This window comes from Balaenoptera musculus, chromosome 17 (genome assembly GCF_009873245.2).
Source record: "Balaenoptera musculus isolate JJ_BM4_2016_0621 chromosome 17, mBalMus1.pri.v3, whole genome shotgun sequence".
In the NCBI taxonomy this organism is placed as follows: domain Eukaryota; kingdom Metazoa; phylum Chordata; class Mammalia; order Artiodactyla; family Balaenopteridae; genus Balaenoptera; species Balaenoptera musculus.
The window spans coordinates 15,699,541-15,717,038 of NC_045801.1; the positions used below are offsets into that span (position 1 = coordinate 15,699,541).

The 17,498-nt window shown below is 41.7% G+C and overlaps 1 protein-coding gene across 1 annotated transcript in view; it reads right to left on the reverse strand.

Annotated features, from left to right (window-relative positions):
* Positions 1 to 15,378: 15,378 nt before the first annotated feature.
* Positions 15,379 to 17,498, reverse strand: part of FER1L6 (fer-1 like family member 6) — a 124,496-nt gene continuing 122,376 nt past the window's right edge. Inside the window, exon 41 of the mRNA XM_036829851.1 lies at positions 15,379 to 16,528. Within this exon, the coding sequence (XP_036685746.1) occupies positions 16,342 to 16,528 (187 nt within the window). The 3' untranslated portion in view covers positions 15,379 to 16,341. The remainder of the gene's footprint in view (positions 16,529 to 17,498) is intronic.

Below are 17,498 nucleotides of genomic sequence, written 5' to 3' on the forward strand. Positions count from 1 at the left end.
TGGAATCAACAGTTGAACTGAATAGTAAAGGAGCTCCATTTTCTGGTGTCACTTCCCCTGGCTGTGCCAGACCTTGGTCCTGTAAATTCTCTTTGCCTTGGTAGCTTTCTGATGCATTCAAATAGGCATTATTTTGTGTAGGTTTTCTTGTGGTCTTCAGTGGGATAGTTGGTCCTAGTCATTGATGATAGCAAAACTCACCATTAATATTTATAGAGAAACCAACTCAGAAATTTCAAGTCCTTATCTGGAAATCTGGGCTGTGTAACTTACTGCTGTATAATTTGGGTAAGTCATTGCCCTGCCCTGAAATCTGGGTTCCACTACTGGCCAAGCACTCAGAAATATCTGTCCTTCATGTGTTTTGGGGGGCCTTGCAGGGGTTCACCTTGAAAAGGAATTGTTGTTTAATATTTTTTTCCTTTCTGTGGAATGAAACTGCTTCATCAGTCATTATGTAATTAAGTTTCTGAAGCAGTTAAAAATTTTTATTATCTGGAAGTGTCCATGTGATTTAATCACAGTGTGTTAGGAATAGCAAAACTTAATTCTGTTCTGTACCCATATCTCTCCACAAATATTATTAGTTTTAATTTTAATTTATTTTAGCATAATAAAGACTTACCCAAACCTCTAGTGACATTTTCAGGACATAAATTTAAATGTCACCTGTTATCTCATCAGCTTGTGATATTTATGTTGTTTTCTCAGAGTTGGAAGGAGTTACGAGTCATTATTGATTAACTGATTTATAAGAGTTTGGTTTAAGGAGACTTACAATGGAAATGTACAAGTAATTAAGTAATTTTTGCTTTCAATCATCCTAATCTATTTATCACATTATGGACTGAAATTTTTGTTCCTTTTTAATTAAAAAGGGGGAGGGGGTGTATTATATAAGAAAGCAGTCAGTGAAAATGGAGCCCAGAAGCAGAATGGGAGGAGAGCGGCTGGCTGGGAGGGCGGAGGAAAAGGTTTGAAGAGACTTTGAGGATGCTAAGAGAGGAAATCTTAAAAGTTCTCATCACAAGAAAAAAATATCCTGTCCCTGTGTGTGGTGATGGGTGTTAACTAGGCTTACTGTGGTGATCATTTTGCAATACGTACAGATATCAAATCATTATGCTGTATATCTGAAAGTAATATAACCTCAGTTTTTAAAAAAAAAGAAGAGAAAAATAAAACAAAGCAAAACAAAAAAGAGACAAAATTTGTCATGGAAAAAGCAATGGTTTGGAAGTTAGGAGACCTGAATTCTAGTCTCTGGGCTTCTCCGAAACATCTGTGAAGCTTTGGGCAGATCATAATTAATGTAATCATACTAATTCATTTCATTATAATAATCTAACAAGCAACTTATTGACTATCTTTTATGTGTTCATATGAACATGTAGATGAATAAGACAATTTAGCCACTAAATCATCAACAACATTGTATTGTTTCTCCTAGAATGTGTTGAATTGGGTCAATGTTAGAAATTCAGGCTTCTGGTCCTACCTGTGGTGCCTAGCTGTGACTCTGACCCTCAGTTTCCTCAAATGGGAAATAGATTTAATCAAATACATCTTGCTTACTCCTTAGGGGTGCCCATTCAGTTGGTAGACAGATTATACATAGCCCTATACGTTAGGCACCTTGCTAAGTACAAGGGATACAGCCATGAATGACACTGACAACCTGCTCCCATGGAACATACAGACCAGTTTATAAGCTATGGATTTGATTTTCCTGCAGTAAATATGCTACAGTGTGGGGTTGAAAAGTGGGAAATATCAATATATACTGTTATTCACCTCAGATCAGAACCTGAACAAATGCCTTCATTTCCCCTCCTTTTCTTCTATATTAAATTGAACCAAGGGAATAAAGAAGCATTTAGACAAACCATGGACACACCATGCTTCCTGAATAAAGAACAGTAACAGAAATGGTAACTCTGGGATTTCTCTAAAAGAGCTAAGGGAGTTTTGCAAATTGATCTCTGGGCTTTTGGGGATGTCCTGAAATGGACTTCCTAGAGTCTGCTGGGAACTGAAAAGGGTTGAGAGCACATGGTCATACTTCTCACTCAGGATGATAGACTGAGCATGGGGGAAATGCCCTCATTTCAAAAACACATAGAAATAATAAAAATATTTTTAAATATTCACATATAATTAATGAACATTAAAATTAAAAAGTAAAATTATATGTATAACTGAATCACTTTGCTGTATACCAGAAAATAACACAACATTGTAAATCAACTATACTTCAGTTTTTAAAATAAACAATTTTTTTAAAAAAATGTAAGAAGGTAAAATTGAAAAAAAAAGTAAAATTATGTAATAGCATATTAAAATAAGGTAAAGAAATCTCAGCCACATCGGACACCAGGAGACACTGGAGGATCAGCCTCCAAGTGTTGAGCTTATGTACCTTTGGTTTGTTTTCAATGATAGAATGATGTTATGGCTTATTTTATACAAATAGGAAAACTGACAGGCTCTTCCTTACATCAGATAATTGCGCAACAAGGATAATAAATCATAGGGTGTTAAGGTACATGACTTCAGAATATTCTTGGGAAAATTTCCAAAATACATTGGCTATCTAACGTAAAACCAAGCTCTTTATTGAAGAAATCTGTTGATACACTTGATCGGCAGTTTCAAGGAATTCAGTGTATATTAAAAAATAAAAAGAAAGCAATTAGAGGATACATACTTTTGAAGCTGAAATTCCTTATCTAGCCAACTGTAAGCGAAGGTGAAGGAGCGCTCTATTTCCACAAGCCTTCCAGGTGATTCTCAGGCGCACTGAAGTTTGAGAACCACCAGGCTTGAGCATTCTCTTGACAGACATCCTGGGAGGGCTTCTCCTTTCTGAACGATTCACTGTTAACTCCTTCCTTCCTGCAAATATTTGGAATTTGACTCACCTATTCTTTCCCACTTTTACCAACACCCGGAGTGGGTTATATACCAGGGACAATGTCTTAACCTAAAAGAATGAAATTACAATGGGGCTGAGTTTCAGATACCCATAAGGCAGGTGTGTGTGGAACACGAGGGGCTGAGTTAAGATGTGGTATTTGGGGAGCTGGGTGGCTTCCAGCAGCTACCTCATTCGATGGGGTGTTGCCTACTTGTGAAGCAGATCTGGTCCATGGGAATGTGAGTCATCCTTATCTTCCCTCAGCCTCAGTCCTCAAGGAGTGGAGGTTCCTCTATCTGAGTGTGTCTGCCTATATGTGTTTAATTATTTCTTTGCTCCAAGACAAAGCTTGAAATGGAATTTGCCATAAACTTATATGAAGGGAATGAGACCCATCTGCTCTGTTTTTCAGAGGGTTTATTTTTAGTCTCTTCAGCGGTTGCCCCACAGAAGCTCTTTAAAGAAGATCTTTTTTCCTGCTAATTCGAGTGTTGACTGTCTGTTTTCTCTAGGTCTGAGTCCAGTTTCCTGACTGAAGGACTTGTGTCAGTTATAAAGTGTTTATTTTTTCCTTCGGGTAAAAGGAAAGAAAAATGCAAGTTTCTATCAGTCACCAGTAGAGAAGTAGCTGGAAGTTTTGGCATTCGGTCCTAGCAGACTTGTCTCATCATGGTCCCATTATGGTCCCAGAGCCCAGAACTAAGAGGGGTGGGTAGAAGGTGGTCTGGGAGCCTGCAGTATCACTGATACCTCTCAGACTCAGTCTCAGCTTAGAAACTACCTTATTCATCTTTGGGTCTCCAGCTCCGAGCACAGGGATGATGGTGCCAACCAGGAAATGCCTTTTGGATACAAGAATGGATGAAAGAATGAATGAATACATTTAAATTTTTCTAGTTAGATTGGTTTCTATGTATCCTGACACCTAAGGCAAAAAGTCAGTCCCTTGATCCCTAGTTGCAAATACGTAGACAGTATCCTACAGTATACAGAGCACTCCCACACTCACTGTTTGTGATCGAGGTCCCCAGGGGCACTCTGAAGCTTGGGGGAAAAGTGCCTCCCAGCTCCACTCTGGATGAAGAGCCTGAGTCTTGGGGACATTTAAGGACATATATTCAGAAAGCAGCTGAATCAAGACCAAAAATCCATCTCTGTAGAGTCTCCCGTCAGTTAGGTGGGTAATAAAGCAAATAGAGCAAATTGTATCTTCAACCATGCTTGCTCAAAAGGTAGCAAATGCTACTGAAATGGAGAGCATAACATTAAATCACACTTTCAAGTCAGCAAAGGTATTTGGGAATAGGGTAGGGAAGGAATAGGATGATACAGTCTGTGTTTTGAGAGAATCCGGATAAGTACTTAAGTTGATTACAATTGAGAAGGGGAGAGTTGTGGAACAGATACGTCTTAAAAATTGCAATACTACCATAATCCAAAGGTCATCCAGGGTAAACTTGGAACATATTTTTCATTTTCCTTACTCATCTTTCCGCATCAATTGATAAATACTTCCAGAGTATACACCCCATCTAGCATACAGGAAAAAATGATCTCATTTTAAAAATGAGTTTTATTATATAAATAACTGATCTTTTCTTATTCTTTTTGTTTAACTATAATTTAGTGGGGTTTTTTTTCTGATTACCATGTTACAGATGTTTATTTTAGAAAGTTGGGGGAAAAAATAGAAAAGCATTAAAGAACATAAAGATCACCAGTAGTCCCACCATGGAGAGCAGTATTTTTTTTTTTTGTAATTCTATTTTTAGGTATTTATTTTATTTTATTTTATTGAAGTATAGTTGATTTACAATGTTGTGCCAATCTCTGCTGTACAGCAAAGTGATTCAGTTATACACATAAATGCATTCTTTTTTTAATATTCTTTTCCATTATGGTTTATCCCAGGAGACTGGATATAGTTCATTGTGCTATACAGTAGGATCTTGTTTATCCATTCTAAATGTAATAGTTCTGAGAGAAGTACTTTCGAAATTGAGGGTAACCATCAGTTAGATCCATTAAACTTGTAACCTGCCATCACTGATCAAGCGCGCTTTTACTATTTCTGCAAAAAACTGCATGCCCTCCAAGTGTCATGTAGCCTAAACCATAAGATGTTTGCCCTAGCTGCTTTTCAGAAACTTGTAGTCAGTTGGAGCTTGAGCTGGTAAGATTGGTTAGGACCACTGACCCTCCAAATGGGCATGCATGAGTGTCCACTTGGTGACCTTTTGACCTCAGAGGACGAAAAACTCTACCCTCAGAACACGTTAATGCATCCATTTGCTGAACGCGTGTCCCATGAATAAGCATGTAACTTAGCTGCACCTGCGCAGAATGGCGACTACCTCACCTTTTCCTTGTCTCCAATCACCGTTCCCCTTGCTCCCCATGCCTCAGATTTACCCATAAACGTCCCAAGCCCCTCACCTTCCGGGAGGTGGATCTGAGACTAGTTCTCCCTTCTCCTGGCTTAGCTGCCTCGTGAATAAATCCTTTTCTCTGCTGCAAACCTTGGTGTCTCAGCGTTTGGCTTGCTGCACGTCTGGGCAAACAAACCTAGTTCGGTAACACTGTTAAGGTGGTGTTGTATCTACCTCTCAAATTTTATCCTCTCACCCACACCCCATCCACTAACTGCCCCAGTTCTCATCAGCCTAGGGGGAGCCCTGGAGCCACTGTAGGAAGAAACCCGTCTGTCCTCTCCACTTTGTAGTTCCCTCTTTAGAGAGAACATATTTGCTAAGGCTTGAGGAAAGTGTAAGGTGACCAACTTGTGTTCCGATTCATCAAGGACTTTCTGGTGTTAGTCTTGAAAGCCCCACATCTCAGGAATGCTTCAGTCCAGGCAAACTGGGATGGTGGGTTTCTTTCTGTCTCCTCCTCCCACCCCATTAGCAGAAAGGAAGAGCATGGACTCATCCACTGGAGGGTTGGTGAGAGGCTGGGCATTCAGCAGCCACACTGCTCTGCTGGGCAAGGTCAGGGTGCTCATTCATGGCAGGGCTCTTGCCTCTTGTTGGATCTGTGCCCGGGCACAGAGAGCCTCATGATCTCACCATTCTCTGGCTTCCTTAGCAGCACCTAAAGCAAAAAAGCAAGAGGTAGATTGGTTAATAAGTTCATCCTACCATACTGGCCCATCTACCTTCCATGCAGGGCAGGGCAGGGGGATGATTTTCTGGAAAACCACGACTGTAAGCAAATTATGGGGACCTTGCTGTTATTGATAAAACTGATTCTCTGGTCCCTGTTTGGCTCCTGTGTCTATTGTCAACTGGTTACAGCCCAGAGGGAAGGGGAATGAGTAACGTGTGGTCCCAATCTCCAGCACAAGAGTGCCCTGATGGACACACCCCTCGAAAGTAACGAGAAGACTAAGGTTTTGGGTGTGGATGCTAGGTTGGGCTTCAGAATAATTTGGCTCATTGTATTATTACCTACAGCTAGTATTTCTGAGCACGAACAGGGTGCTTTGTACAATGGAAAATGGGAAATATGAGAAAGATTTTTCTTTGCAAGAGAAGCCAGTTGGAAAATGAGTGTATTGAGTTAATGACTTGTGATTTTTACAACCAGCTGGTGAATTTTCTAAGGGCAGGCAGGGTGTGACTGGAGTTGGCAGCTCTAGTTCAGTGAAGGCTGAATCAAGTCCGAAGATGAGGTCTCTAACTACACCCAGCCTTGGCAATTGTGAAGCAGGTATGTCAGTCTTTACTCTCTTCACCTACTTGCCCTTCTTTGGCATTGTTGGCTCCCCCATTCCCCTCTTACCCCACTCCTTAGACCAAACACCATTTTTCAGGAGCTCTCTCATGTTTGAACAACTCTTCTCATCAAAATTGATGCATCCTTGGCAGTTTCTTACAAAACTAAACATACTCTTACTATATGATCCAGCAATCATGTTCCTTGGTATTTATCCCCCAAAGCTGAAAACTTATGTCCACGCAAAACCCCACACACAGAAATTTATACCAGCTTTATTTGTAATTGCCAAAACTTGGAAGCAACCAAGATGTCCCTCAGTAGGTGAGTGGATAAATAGACTGTGGTACATCCAGATAATGGAATATTAGTCAGTGCTGAAAAGAAGTGAGCTATCAAGCCATGAAAAGACAGAGGAAACTTAAATTCATGTTACTAAGTGGAGGAAGTCAGTCTGAAAAGGCTACATACTGTATGATTCCTGCTATATGACATTCTGGAAAAAGCAAAACTCTGGAGACATTAAAAAGAGCAGCGGTTCCCAGGGGTTAGGAGGGAGTAAGGGATGAATAGGAGAAGCACAGAGGATTTTTAGGGCAGTGAAACTATTCTGGATGATACTATAATGATGGATATGTGTCATTATATATTTGTCCAAACCCATAGAATGTTCAGCCCCAAGAATGAACCCTAATGTACACCACGGACTTTGAGTAGTAATGATGTGTCAAGGTGAGTTCATCAGTTGTAATAAATGCGGTGTGGGATGCTGAAGTGGGGAAGGCTGTACACATGTGGAGCAGGCCGTATATGGGAACTCTCTGTACTTTCTGCTCAATTGTACTGAGAGCCTAAAACTGCTCTAAAAAATAACGTCTATAAAAAACAAACATAACTGACCTGTCCAGTGGTCCCTTCCCTCAGGAGTGTGGGACAAAAGGCAAGGAGGGATTGAACCTGCCACATGGGTAGGTTCAGTGTCTTGACAGCTCCTTCTGCCTGTACACAAGGTTCCCACTGTCCCCAAAGAGGCTCGACTCTGACACTTTCTGAGTAGGAGTTTCTCTAGGTTCTTACTCCCACCCTACACTTTGGCCCTTCTTCCTCTTTCTGGTCTCCCCGTATTCCATCCTCTTGTCTCCTTCCCTGTCTAGGATCCCTGCAGATTCGGGTCCAGATGGATGGTCTTCCTGACTTTGGTTTTGGTCTCTACCCAGATTTCTATGAATCATTTTTTTCTCCCACCCCACACCTCCTGGTTTCTGCCCACACAGCACGCAGCAAGTGTCCTGGACCACCAAAGCCAACAGCCCCTGGCACCAGAGGAGCCAGCAAAGCCAGTCTCTGGCAGGCTTCTCAGCCTGCCTGTCCTCAGAGCAGACAGCAAGGAAGCTGCTTAGTTCCCAAGGCAACCCTCTCCAGGTCCAGAGAAGGGAGCTGTCGAGGGGCAGAGCGGTAGGTCTGCCAGCTCTTTCCTCCCACGGGGGATGTTGTGGGTTGAGAGGTGGGTCCCAAAGGGAGGCCAGATGTGGAGCCAGCACATGAGATCAAATAACAGCTGACATTTTCTTTGCCTTCCTGCAAAGCAGAAAGCAGTTTCACACCCACGTCTCCATGTTCACAACACAGCCCTGTGGGAGGGACTGTAAGGTCAGCCTTGTGGAGAAGAGGGTGATACAGATGAGAAAGCATCAGTTTTAAAGCCCAGCAGCTCAGGATTCAAATTCTGGCCAAGCTGAGTAACGTTGGCCAGTTACTAAGCCTCTTATCTGTAAACTGGGGAAAATGCCTTCCTCACAGGGTTAAGAAGATTCAATTATACACTGTATTAATACCCCCTAGCAAAGTGTGTGGCCTACTCGATATTAGCTGTTCGGATGGCCGAATCCTCCAGAAAGAGTGGGAATGGGAGAGAGCTGCTCGGCTGAGATCTGTGTAGGGGTCAGGGACCATGCAGTCCTCTTGGGGTTGACAGTGAGCGGGGAGAGGGGCACTGTCCCCTCTGAGCCCAGCCACAGCGCAGCTCTGGCGCAGAGGAGCACTCAGCTATTGTAGGAGCTGTGGTGGCCCAGGGAAATGGCAGTGGTTTCAGCTGAAAACACAGGCTTTGTGAAAATTAATTCGCTGAAAGCTAATTTTCTAAAACCCAATTCACCAACTGACCAAGTCACTGAATTATTGAGGTGTTTTTTTTTTCACATTAAAAAAAAATGCTTGTTGTTTATTTATTTATTGGCTGTGTGCACGGCTTGTGGGATCTTAGTTCCCTGACCAGGGATCGAACCCAGGCCCTTGGCAGTGAAAGTGCGGAGTCCTAACCACTGGGCTGTCAGGGAATTTCCCTGAGTTATTGAGTTTTTACAAAGCTTTAGCTTCACCCTTGCTCCTGTGCCTGCCCTGGCCTCTGCTTGTGTGTGACTGGTGCTGATGGAGGGGAGAGGGATGTTCTTATATGTGAGTTACCATCATACATATTTGGATGTGAACTTCTGCCTCTGCTCCCAAATCTGGCCAGACCCTTCCTCTTGCTCTGCCTTTCCTCTACCAATTTTTACTCAAATGGGTGCATTTTTCCTTAAAAGCAATTTAATAGCATCTGTAATTTTGAAGACACGTGCCTTGCCATTCTGCATCATTAAGGATTGCTATTGACTGTAAGCCACAGAAAATCTAACTATCAGGTTAGGGGTTGTTTTTTTTCCCATGTAATGGGAAGTCTGAAGGGCACCAGTGCAGAGCTAAAGGCTCCTTCATGCTTTGTGAGGCACTATCATTGATCTTGGCTCCCATCCTCATGTGGAGAGATGGCTGCTGCAACTCCAAGCATCACTTCTACATTCCAGAAAGGAATCAGGGGATTGGATAAAAGAAAAGAACTGTGTCCCCCTCTTGTCAGGTGAACCAGAACAGTTCAAAAGCTCCAGCCAGTGGACTTCTTAATGCCTGTCATTGGCCAGCATTTGTCCCATGGCCACCCTAGTCTCTGCTTCTGTCCGTATATCTGTTCCTGCCCTGCTGGAGGTGAAATGATGATGGGTAAACTGTCCTAGGCCTGGTTTAAGGTTTTATTTAAAAGCTTCTGGGTCTGAGTAATCGAATAAGACTTTTTAGGAGGCTGAGTTTCTGTCAATCAAATTGGGTCAAGAGAGTCCCGACTTTGGGGTTATTACTGTTACTGTCATCACATTTCTACACATCAGTCAATAAGACCTGAGAAAACTCAGTATGCAGAGGTGAATAAGGCACGATGACAAGTACATATTGATTCCAGGGCCAGATAAAATGTGTCTGGATCATAGGAGAGGTCCAAACAAAGTATACCGGGCTTTGGCAGAAGGAAAGGTGGGGAGGACCAAAATGAGCAGAGCGTCATGTACTTCTGAGCGCATTGTAAACTGACACTAATGCAAATTGACTTCTACTTTGTGGCCACCGCTGCTGCCTCTGCATGCCTGGATCCTAACTAAGACTCCAGCTGAGCTTCCTGAGTCAAAGGAAGTAGAGGGCCACCTGGGCGTTTCCTAAGAGCCCCAGGTGGAATCTTAGGAGCTGTAATTGGTTCTGGTGAAGGAGCTCAGGAAAGCCATAAAAATGATTCACCACAATCTGAATCATGTTGTTTTATTGAAAATCACTTGGCTTACAGTTAGCAAGCAGTTTCATTAAATCATCATAAGCATCACAAAGACTGGTACAGGCAGAACATTAGCTAATTCTTGAGGGAGAACATAGTCTATATCCAGTATATTATAATGTAATTATGCAGCCAGCAGAAATTCTCTACTGTGTATTAGAAGGAGTGAAAACAACATCAAAAACACCACCACATATGTTGACCTTCTAATAGCTACTCATGACATCATCCACATTTGTAATTCTAGTGCTATAGAAATCTGCCGAATTTCTAAAGCCATGGTTAAGATTTCCCAGGCAGACACCTGGTTTGGAATAAAATAGCACCAGACTCCCCAGCAAAGTCCCTGTGTTCTACATGTGTGTTGACATCTCTAATTGCAGGTTAAAAAAAAAAATTGGGAATAAGGAGAGAAGATGGTTTAAAACCCAACAGAACTTCATTGTAATTAGCTATGGAGTCCTAATTTTTTGATCTGTAAATTGCAAATAATCATACCCAAATGCGGAAAGCATTACTACTATTCACCAACATCTGGTTCTCCTCTGCCTCTGAGTACAGGGTGGGGGGATTATAGTTCCCTGCTCCTTTGAATTTGGGCATGTCCACGTGACTCATTTTGGCCAGTGAGGTGTGAATGGCAGTGTCATGTGTTACTTCTTATGGAAGGCAGTGTTGGAGTCTCATTGCTCTGTTTTCCTGGCCACATATTGTGGAGTTAGTGTTGATATGGAGGGTCCATATGACCAAAGCAGCCTAGGATCCTGGGCAACATGTGGAGAGTTGTTCAGACCCAAAGCCAAATCTGTGAGTGAGAAAAATTATTAAGATCAACCTCAGAGATGTGGGAGGTTGTTTGCTACTATAATATATCCTAGGCTATCCTGATCATAGACTCTTCATAGGGTCATCATATGGATTAAAGAAGATTATCTACGAAAATATCTAGCATTCCAGCTGCAATAAAAAGCTGCTACTGTTAGTATTATGTATTAATGAAGCACAGAGAAACACTTAAAAGGTGAGGTTTTCAACAAATGGTGCTGGGAAAACTGACTATCCACCTGCAAAAGAATGAAGTTGGACCCTTACCTAACACCATATACAAAAATTAACTCAGAATGTTTCAGAGTCCTAAACATAAGAATTAAAACTATAAAAGTCTTAGAAGAAAATGTAAGATAAAAGCTTCATGACATTGATAATGATTTCTTGAATATTACATCAAAGGCACAGGCAACAAAAGAAATGATAGACAAACAGGACTTCATCAAAATTTTAAAAATTTGTGTGTCAAAAGACACTATCAACAGAGTAAAAAAGCAAGCCACAGAGAGAAAATATTTGCAAATCACATCTCTGGTAAAGTATTAATGTTTACCTTCTGTTACCAAGCAGGAAAGAGAAAATAGATATTTGGTAAGTAGCTAGCAGTTTCTGGGATGGTTGAGTGCCTCTACCCTGCCTGTTTCTTCACATAATTTCCAAATCTAAGTTCTATGAGTTCTATGCCTGATTTATAAAGAGCTCAGTTAAATGTTTGCACTCCAGAAGTTGTTTTCTGCATTAGGGTGGGGGGATTTCTACTATAAGAAGTGGCAAAACGAGAAAAGAAAATTGAAAAGATCTGGGGAGAGCATGGATGAGAGATGCCAACTACATTCTCTAAGCATCAAATGCAGTGGTTCAAGTAAAAAGAGAGGCTCAAACATGCATCCACACTGTTGTGTATAAGATACTTGAAAGGTTTTAGGGGACCTGGATGAACCCCTAGGACATGGATGGACCTTAAAAAATCTCTGAGGAATTTTCTGACTGGAGGCGGCCCCACCCACTTTAAATCAATCATTAGGCAGCCGCTTATAAAGGAGAGAGCAGGAGGGCGGGGGCGGGGCGTGCGGCAGGAGGGAGGAGTCTGGGCTTGGATCTTAGATCTGTTACAAATGAGCTGGGCTATCTTGGAAGTCCCTGCAGCTGTTTCCTTGTCTACAATGTGAGGCTGTTGAGAGAATCAGTGAGAAGATACATGTATTACTTTGTAATCTATAACAGCACACAGCAAACATTAGTTATTTGTTACTTAAATAATAAGCTCTCATTAATTTGGATACTATGACATAGAAGACAGTATATTAGACATTTTATAATCCTCTACCTCTATCCCCAGTAGAGGTCTACTACCCACAACCACAAATGCCCAAACACAGGCAATCCTAATAAGATGGGTATTAGCTTCATTTTACAGATCAGAAAGATAGGATTCACAGTTGTTGAGTAACTTGCTCAAGGTCACACAGCTAGTGTCTACACCCAAGTTTCAGTGCTTTTATCTCAGTCTCCAAAGCCCATTTTTCTTTCCACTAGTACAACAATTCAGTGAAAAATAGAGTGCTCGTTTCTCAGATTGCCCTTTATAAACTAGGGAGAGGAGAGACACAGGTTTTCTCCTGAATTGGAAGGAACTACTGATGTGTTAAAGGAAAGCTGAATTTAAGAGGCTTATTTGAAAACTCCTGAAGCAGAAATGTGAGAGGAAGTGGCAGAGTCCTTTCATAACCAGCTCCGAACACACCTCATCCATTGTGCTTGAGAGGATTTTAATGAGTCAGGGAAGGACTGAACGATCCTTCCTTTTTTTCCTGAGACAATCGTTGCTTGAGAGGCTGAACAACAAATGGAAACATCTTGTTCCAGAGAGAAAAGCGTCTGTGGAGCCTCCTTACTTCATACACCATAATCATCCCACCGACTTTCAAAGCTCTGCTGAAGTGGCTTTCAAATTGGGCTGAATTAAAATGCTGGGGTGATATTCGATGTAGTAGAATAATGCTTCCCTCTGCTAAAAAATTCCATGTCCTAATCCCCAGAACCTGTGCATATGTTACTTTACATGGCAATAGGGTCTTTGCAGATGTGATTAAGTTAAGGACCTTGAGGTAGGGAGATTATCCTGGATTATCTGGGTGGGTCCAGTGTACTCACATGGGTCCTTAAAAGCAAGAACATTTCCGGCTATAGTCAGAGAGAGGTGTGACTACAAAAGAAAGGCACAGAGGGATGTAAACTTGCTGGCTTTGAAGATGGAGGAAGGGGCCACAAGCCAAGGAATGCAGGCAGCCTCTAGAAACTGGAAAAGGCAAAAAAACAGATCCTCCCCTAGGGCTTCCAGGAGGGAAGGTAGGTCTGCTGATATCTTGATTTTAGCTCAGTGAGGTCTGTGATGAACTTCTGGCCTACAGAACTGTATGATACATTTGTGTTGTTCTAATCCACTGGGCTTGTTGTAGTCTGTTACAGAATCAATACAAAATAAATACACTTGGGAGTATTATTGGTTGAAAGTTTCTTTGTCCATGTGCCAGAACATTTCTAAAACATAGGTCTGATCATCTTTCCTCACTTCTAGATACAACTAGACTCCACATACTGCTGATTCCACCTGTAGAAATGATACTTATGACACTAGCTACTATCCTTTGAGGACTGGCTTCATGCCAGGCACAAGCTACACATTTTACATACTTTTTCTACGATCTACACGACTCTTGCCAAGTAGGTAATAATTCCTTTTTTTCAGATGAAAAAGTTAAGACTCAGAGATTGTGACCTGCCCAGGTAGAAATGACACAGTCAGGATTCAAATTTCCCTGTCCTCTCTGGCAGGCATCTTGGGTGCCAGAGATGGGGGTGAAGGTTGGGGAACCTCGCCAAGGTTCCAGAATCTGCTCTTCCTCTCCATCTCCATGGCTGTGGCCCTGACACAGGTCCTCATCTCCCACCAGGGTTTTGACTACTGCTTCCTAAAATGTCCCTGGCCTCTGGATCTCATCTTCATCAATCCATCATGCACTGCAGGCAGAGCAACTTCTCCAATACCTAGACTGGTTCTTGCCACTTTTCTGTTTAAATTCTTCCAGGGGCCCCCACTTTCTGCTGCATAAAGTCCAACCTTCTTGGCTTGGCATTCAAAGCCATTCATAATCTGACTCTGAGTACAGTCCATCCCACTCCATGCTACAGACCCATCAACGCTCATTTTGCCCCAGAATATGCCATAGTCTTTTCATCACAGTATATATGAACTTCCTTATGTGATAGACAAGGAAAGTATAGATCAGAGATATGAAGTTAGCTGCCTTAGGTCACACAGCTTTTATAAAGTAGAGTCAATACTAGACCCCCAATTCCCCATTAGACCACCCTGGAGCCTTAGAGAGATCATCTCTGATCCCTCCTCTTCCCTCCTCTGCCACAATTACTGAGTGAAAATAATCATCCTCTCTTGTGGGAAGGACTGCAGTACCTCCAATCTGTTCTCCATGTGGAATAAAAATCTAGTCATTCTTTTCTATTGCTTAAAAATCCTTTGCTATCCACTTCCCTTAAAATGAAGACTGAAGCCCTTAAGTGTGTGGGCCCTTAGATGACTTTCCAGCCCCATCTCAGGGTCCTTTGCCTCTCACTTGGTACCCACCGTCTTTTAGACCCCTTCATGTGCCTCACTCCCTCCCACCTCAGGGCCTTTGCACACGCTATTTTCCTCTGTCTAGAGTGCTCTTCTTCCTCTCCATCTTTCTTCCTTACCTTTTATCTCCCTTCAGTCATTACTTCCCTAGGAAGCCTTCCTGACTGCCAGACTGGCTACGGGTCCTCCTTAAGATGGTCTTTCTGCTCCCAGTACTTTGCCCCTATTCGATCCATCAGTCTGTATTTATCTGTGTGTGATTATTTGATTAATATCTTCTATCTATCAAACCCTATGCTCCTTTAGAGCAAAGATTTAGTTTATCTGATTGTGTACTTTTGAGTCCCTAGAGTTAATCACAGCAGTTGGAACAAGGATGGAACTCAATAATTAGCTGTTGAATGAATAAATTCCCCAGCTGTGAAGTCAATCTCAATTTCCATTTATGTGTATTTTTGAGGGAAAAGAGCAAGAAAGGCACCAACTGTTTCAACTACTGGAGACACAGAATTGGATATCATGTCCTGTGAGTTGCTTGGTGTTGTTGCTGGTATTAATTATGTTTTGCTTAGTTGGTTTGGGAGGAAAGATTCAAATGCTGTTAAAAAAACAAAACAAAACAAAACGACTCTGAACCAAATTTAAGCAGCAAGAACAACTCTAATCCATCAAATGAATAGATTTAAATTAATCCCATTTAAGAACACAAGTACGGACTCATGACAACTTCTTGGGAAATGGGGTTTCTGCTTCAAAATCTTTTTAATTCTTAAGCGTAATATCTTTAGGGTCAGGGCTGCACAATTAGGCCTAGAACATTATTTTAATTTATTTTTTTATACACAAGACAGGCCATGAGTGATAACCTATGTGTAGAACACCAGACAGAGCTGATTCCTAAATTATTCTTGCTTACCCCTTCTTCTCGCACATTTCTTATGATACCATCTGATCTGAAAGTGTTTCAAATACTTTTGCTAAAGGCTTTTCAGCATTCCAACATCTTTTGACATAAAAGTAAATTTGATGAGCTCTATTTAACTTAGAAGAATTTTCAATTTTTAGCTTGTATTTCTTGTGGATTTGAACATTGGGCGTTGTTTTGTTGACCTGACTTATCGTTTTACTGTCCAGAATCCAGAAGAAAGTATAATACCTTCCTTCCAAATCTGTCCTAAAGTAATGCTGTTCTTTTCCTTTTCAACGTCACCATAAATGTATGTTGTGCTTTTTCCTAAACCTCATCCATGAAACACATTCCTTACTTAGTGATCTAGAAAATATTTTCCTAAGTCAATTTGAGGTCACCATTGATTACTATGGGGTAAAGGAGCCATTATTTCATCCTGCCCATGGGCAAAACCATGACTTAAGGCTTTTAAATTGGAAAGGTAGTGGCAAGGGTTGGGGTAGGGCAGGACTATTCCTCTCCCATCTCCTCCAAGAAGAGCTGATCTGTCCTTAGACATAGGGAGTGGCTCTTGGGCCCTCTGGGTTTATCCCCTTAGCAGCCGGCACAGTGCCTGCACAGATCATACATTCTTATCCATTTACAGATGAGGAAGAAGAGAGGAGTAGTAGAAAGGGAAGGTCTGGGTCCTCCATGACCCTCTACGACGAGCCCACAACGATCCTTCGGCTGATGGCTCCTGGCAAGGTATAGATGAAGAGGACCAGGAAGATGATGAGGACGATCAGAATGAAACCGATGATGATGTACTTCTTGTAATTCCTCCAGATGAGGTGGTACAGGCACTTGAAGGGGGTCACAAACCAGGAGAAGGAGGTGTCTGGGCGGCTGAGAAGGAAGCAAGAGAAGATCAGGGAAGGGGCCATGTTGTCAACACATAGGAGTCTCAAGACCTCAGGAAGGATCTCTGACTTCCAATTTCCAGGGGCCCACAAAGAGAGGCCCGAGAATGGGAGAAGACCATGTTGCCTTGAAGCAGAAGCCAGCTAACATTTTGGGTGATAATGATTCCTCATCATTTTAAAAGTTGGTCTGGAGGAGGGCAAGAGTTTGGTTAGGACCCAGCCAGAGAACTGAGGGCCCTCTGTCTGTCCCACCCTGACCAGCTCAAGCCCTGCCTCTTCCATGAAGCCCTTCCTGACTACCCCAGTCCACAATAATTCCCCTCATTCTGAATTCCTGCCTCACTCATGGCTTGACTTACCCACTGTTTGAACCTAACATATGTCTTCCACACTCTGATGACTGTTTTATGAACCTGTGTGTTCTCTCTAAACAGACTGAAAGCTTCTGGAAGGCAGAGTTTATATCTTATATTTCTTTGGTGTTCTTCAAAGTGTTTTTTTTTAGTAGGTACACATTGTAGGAGTTGAATAAATAATTTTGAATTAATGAAGCACCAGTTATGTTCCTAACACTATGACAGAGAAGGGACCACCTACTAATCATGAGACACTTGGAGTCCAGGGAGGGGTAGGACAAATACAATTTGAAAGAATATTTTGTGTACACATTTCATATCTATATATGTTTACTTTTTAATTGATATATAACCATGGTTTCAATTGAATAGGGTAACACTTGCTGCTAGTAATTCTACTTCTGGAAATTTATTTTAAGGTGATAATTTATAAAGGGGAAACATTTTTATCATATTATAATAATGGAAAAAAGGTAGAAGTAAATTAAACATCCAGTTATGGGGTGGCAACCAACTCAATTATGGGTATCAAGTCTATGGACTATTCCACAGCCATTTAAAAATCCTAATTATGACAACTATGGCAACAAAGCAAAA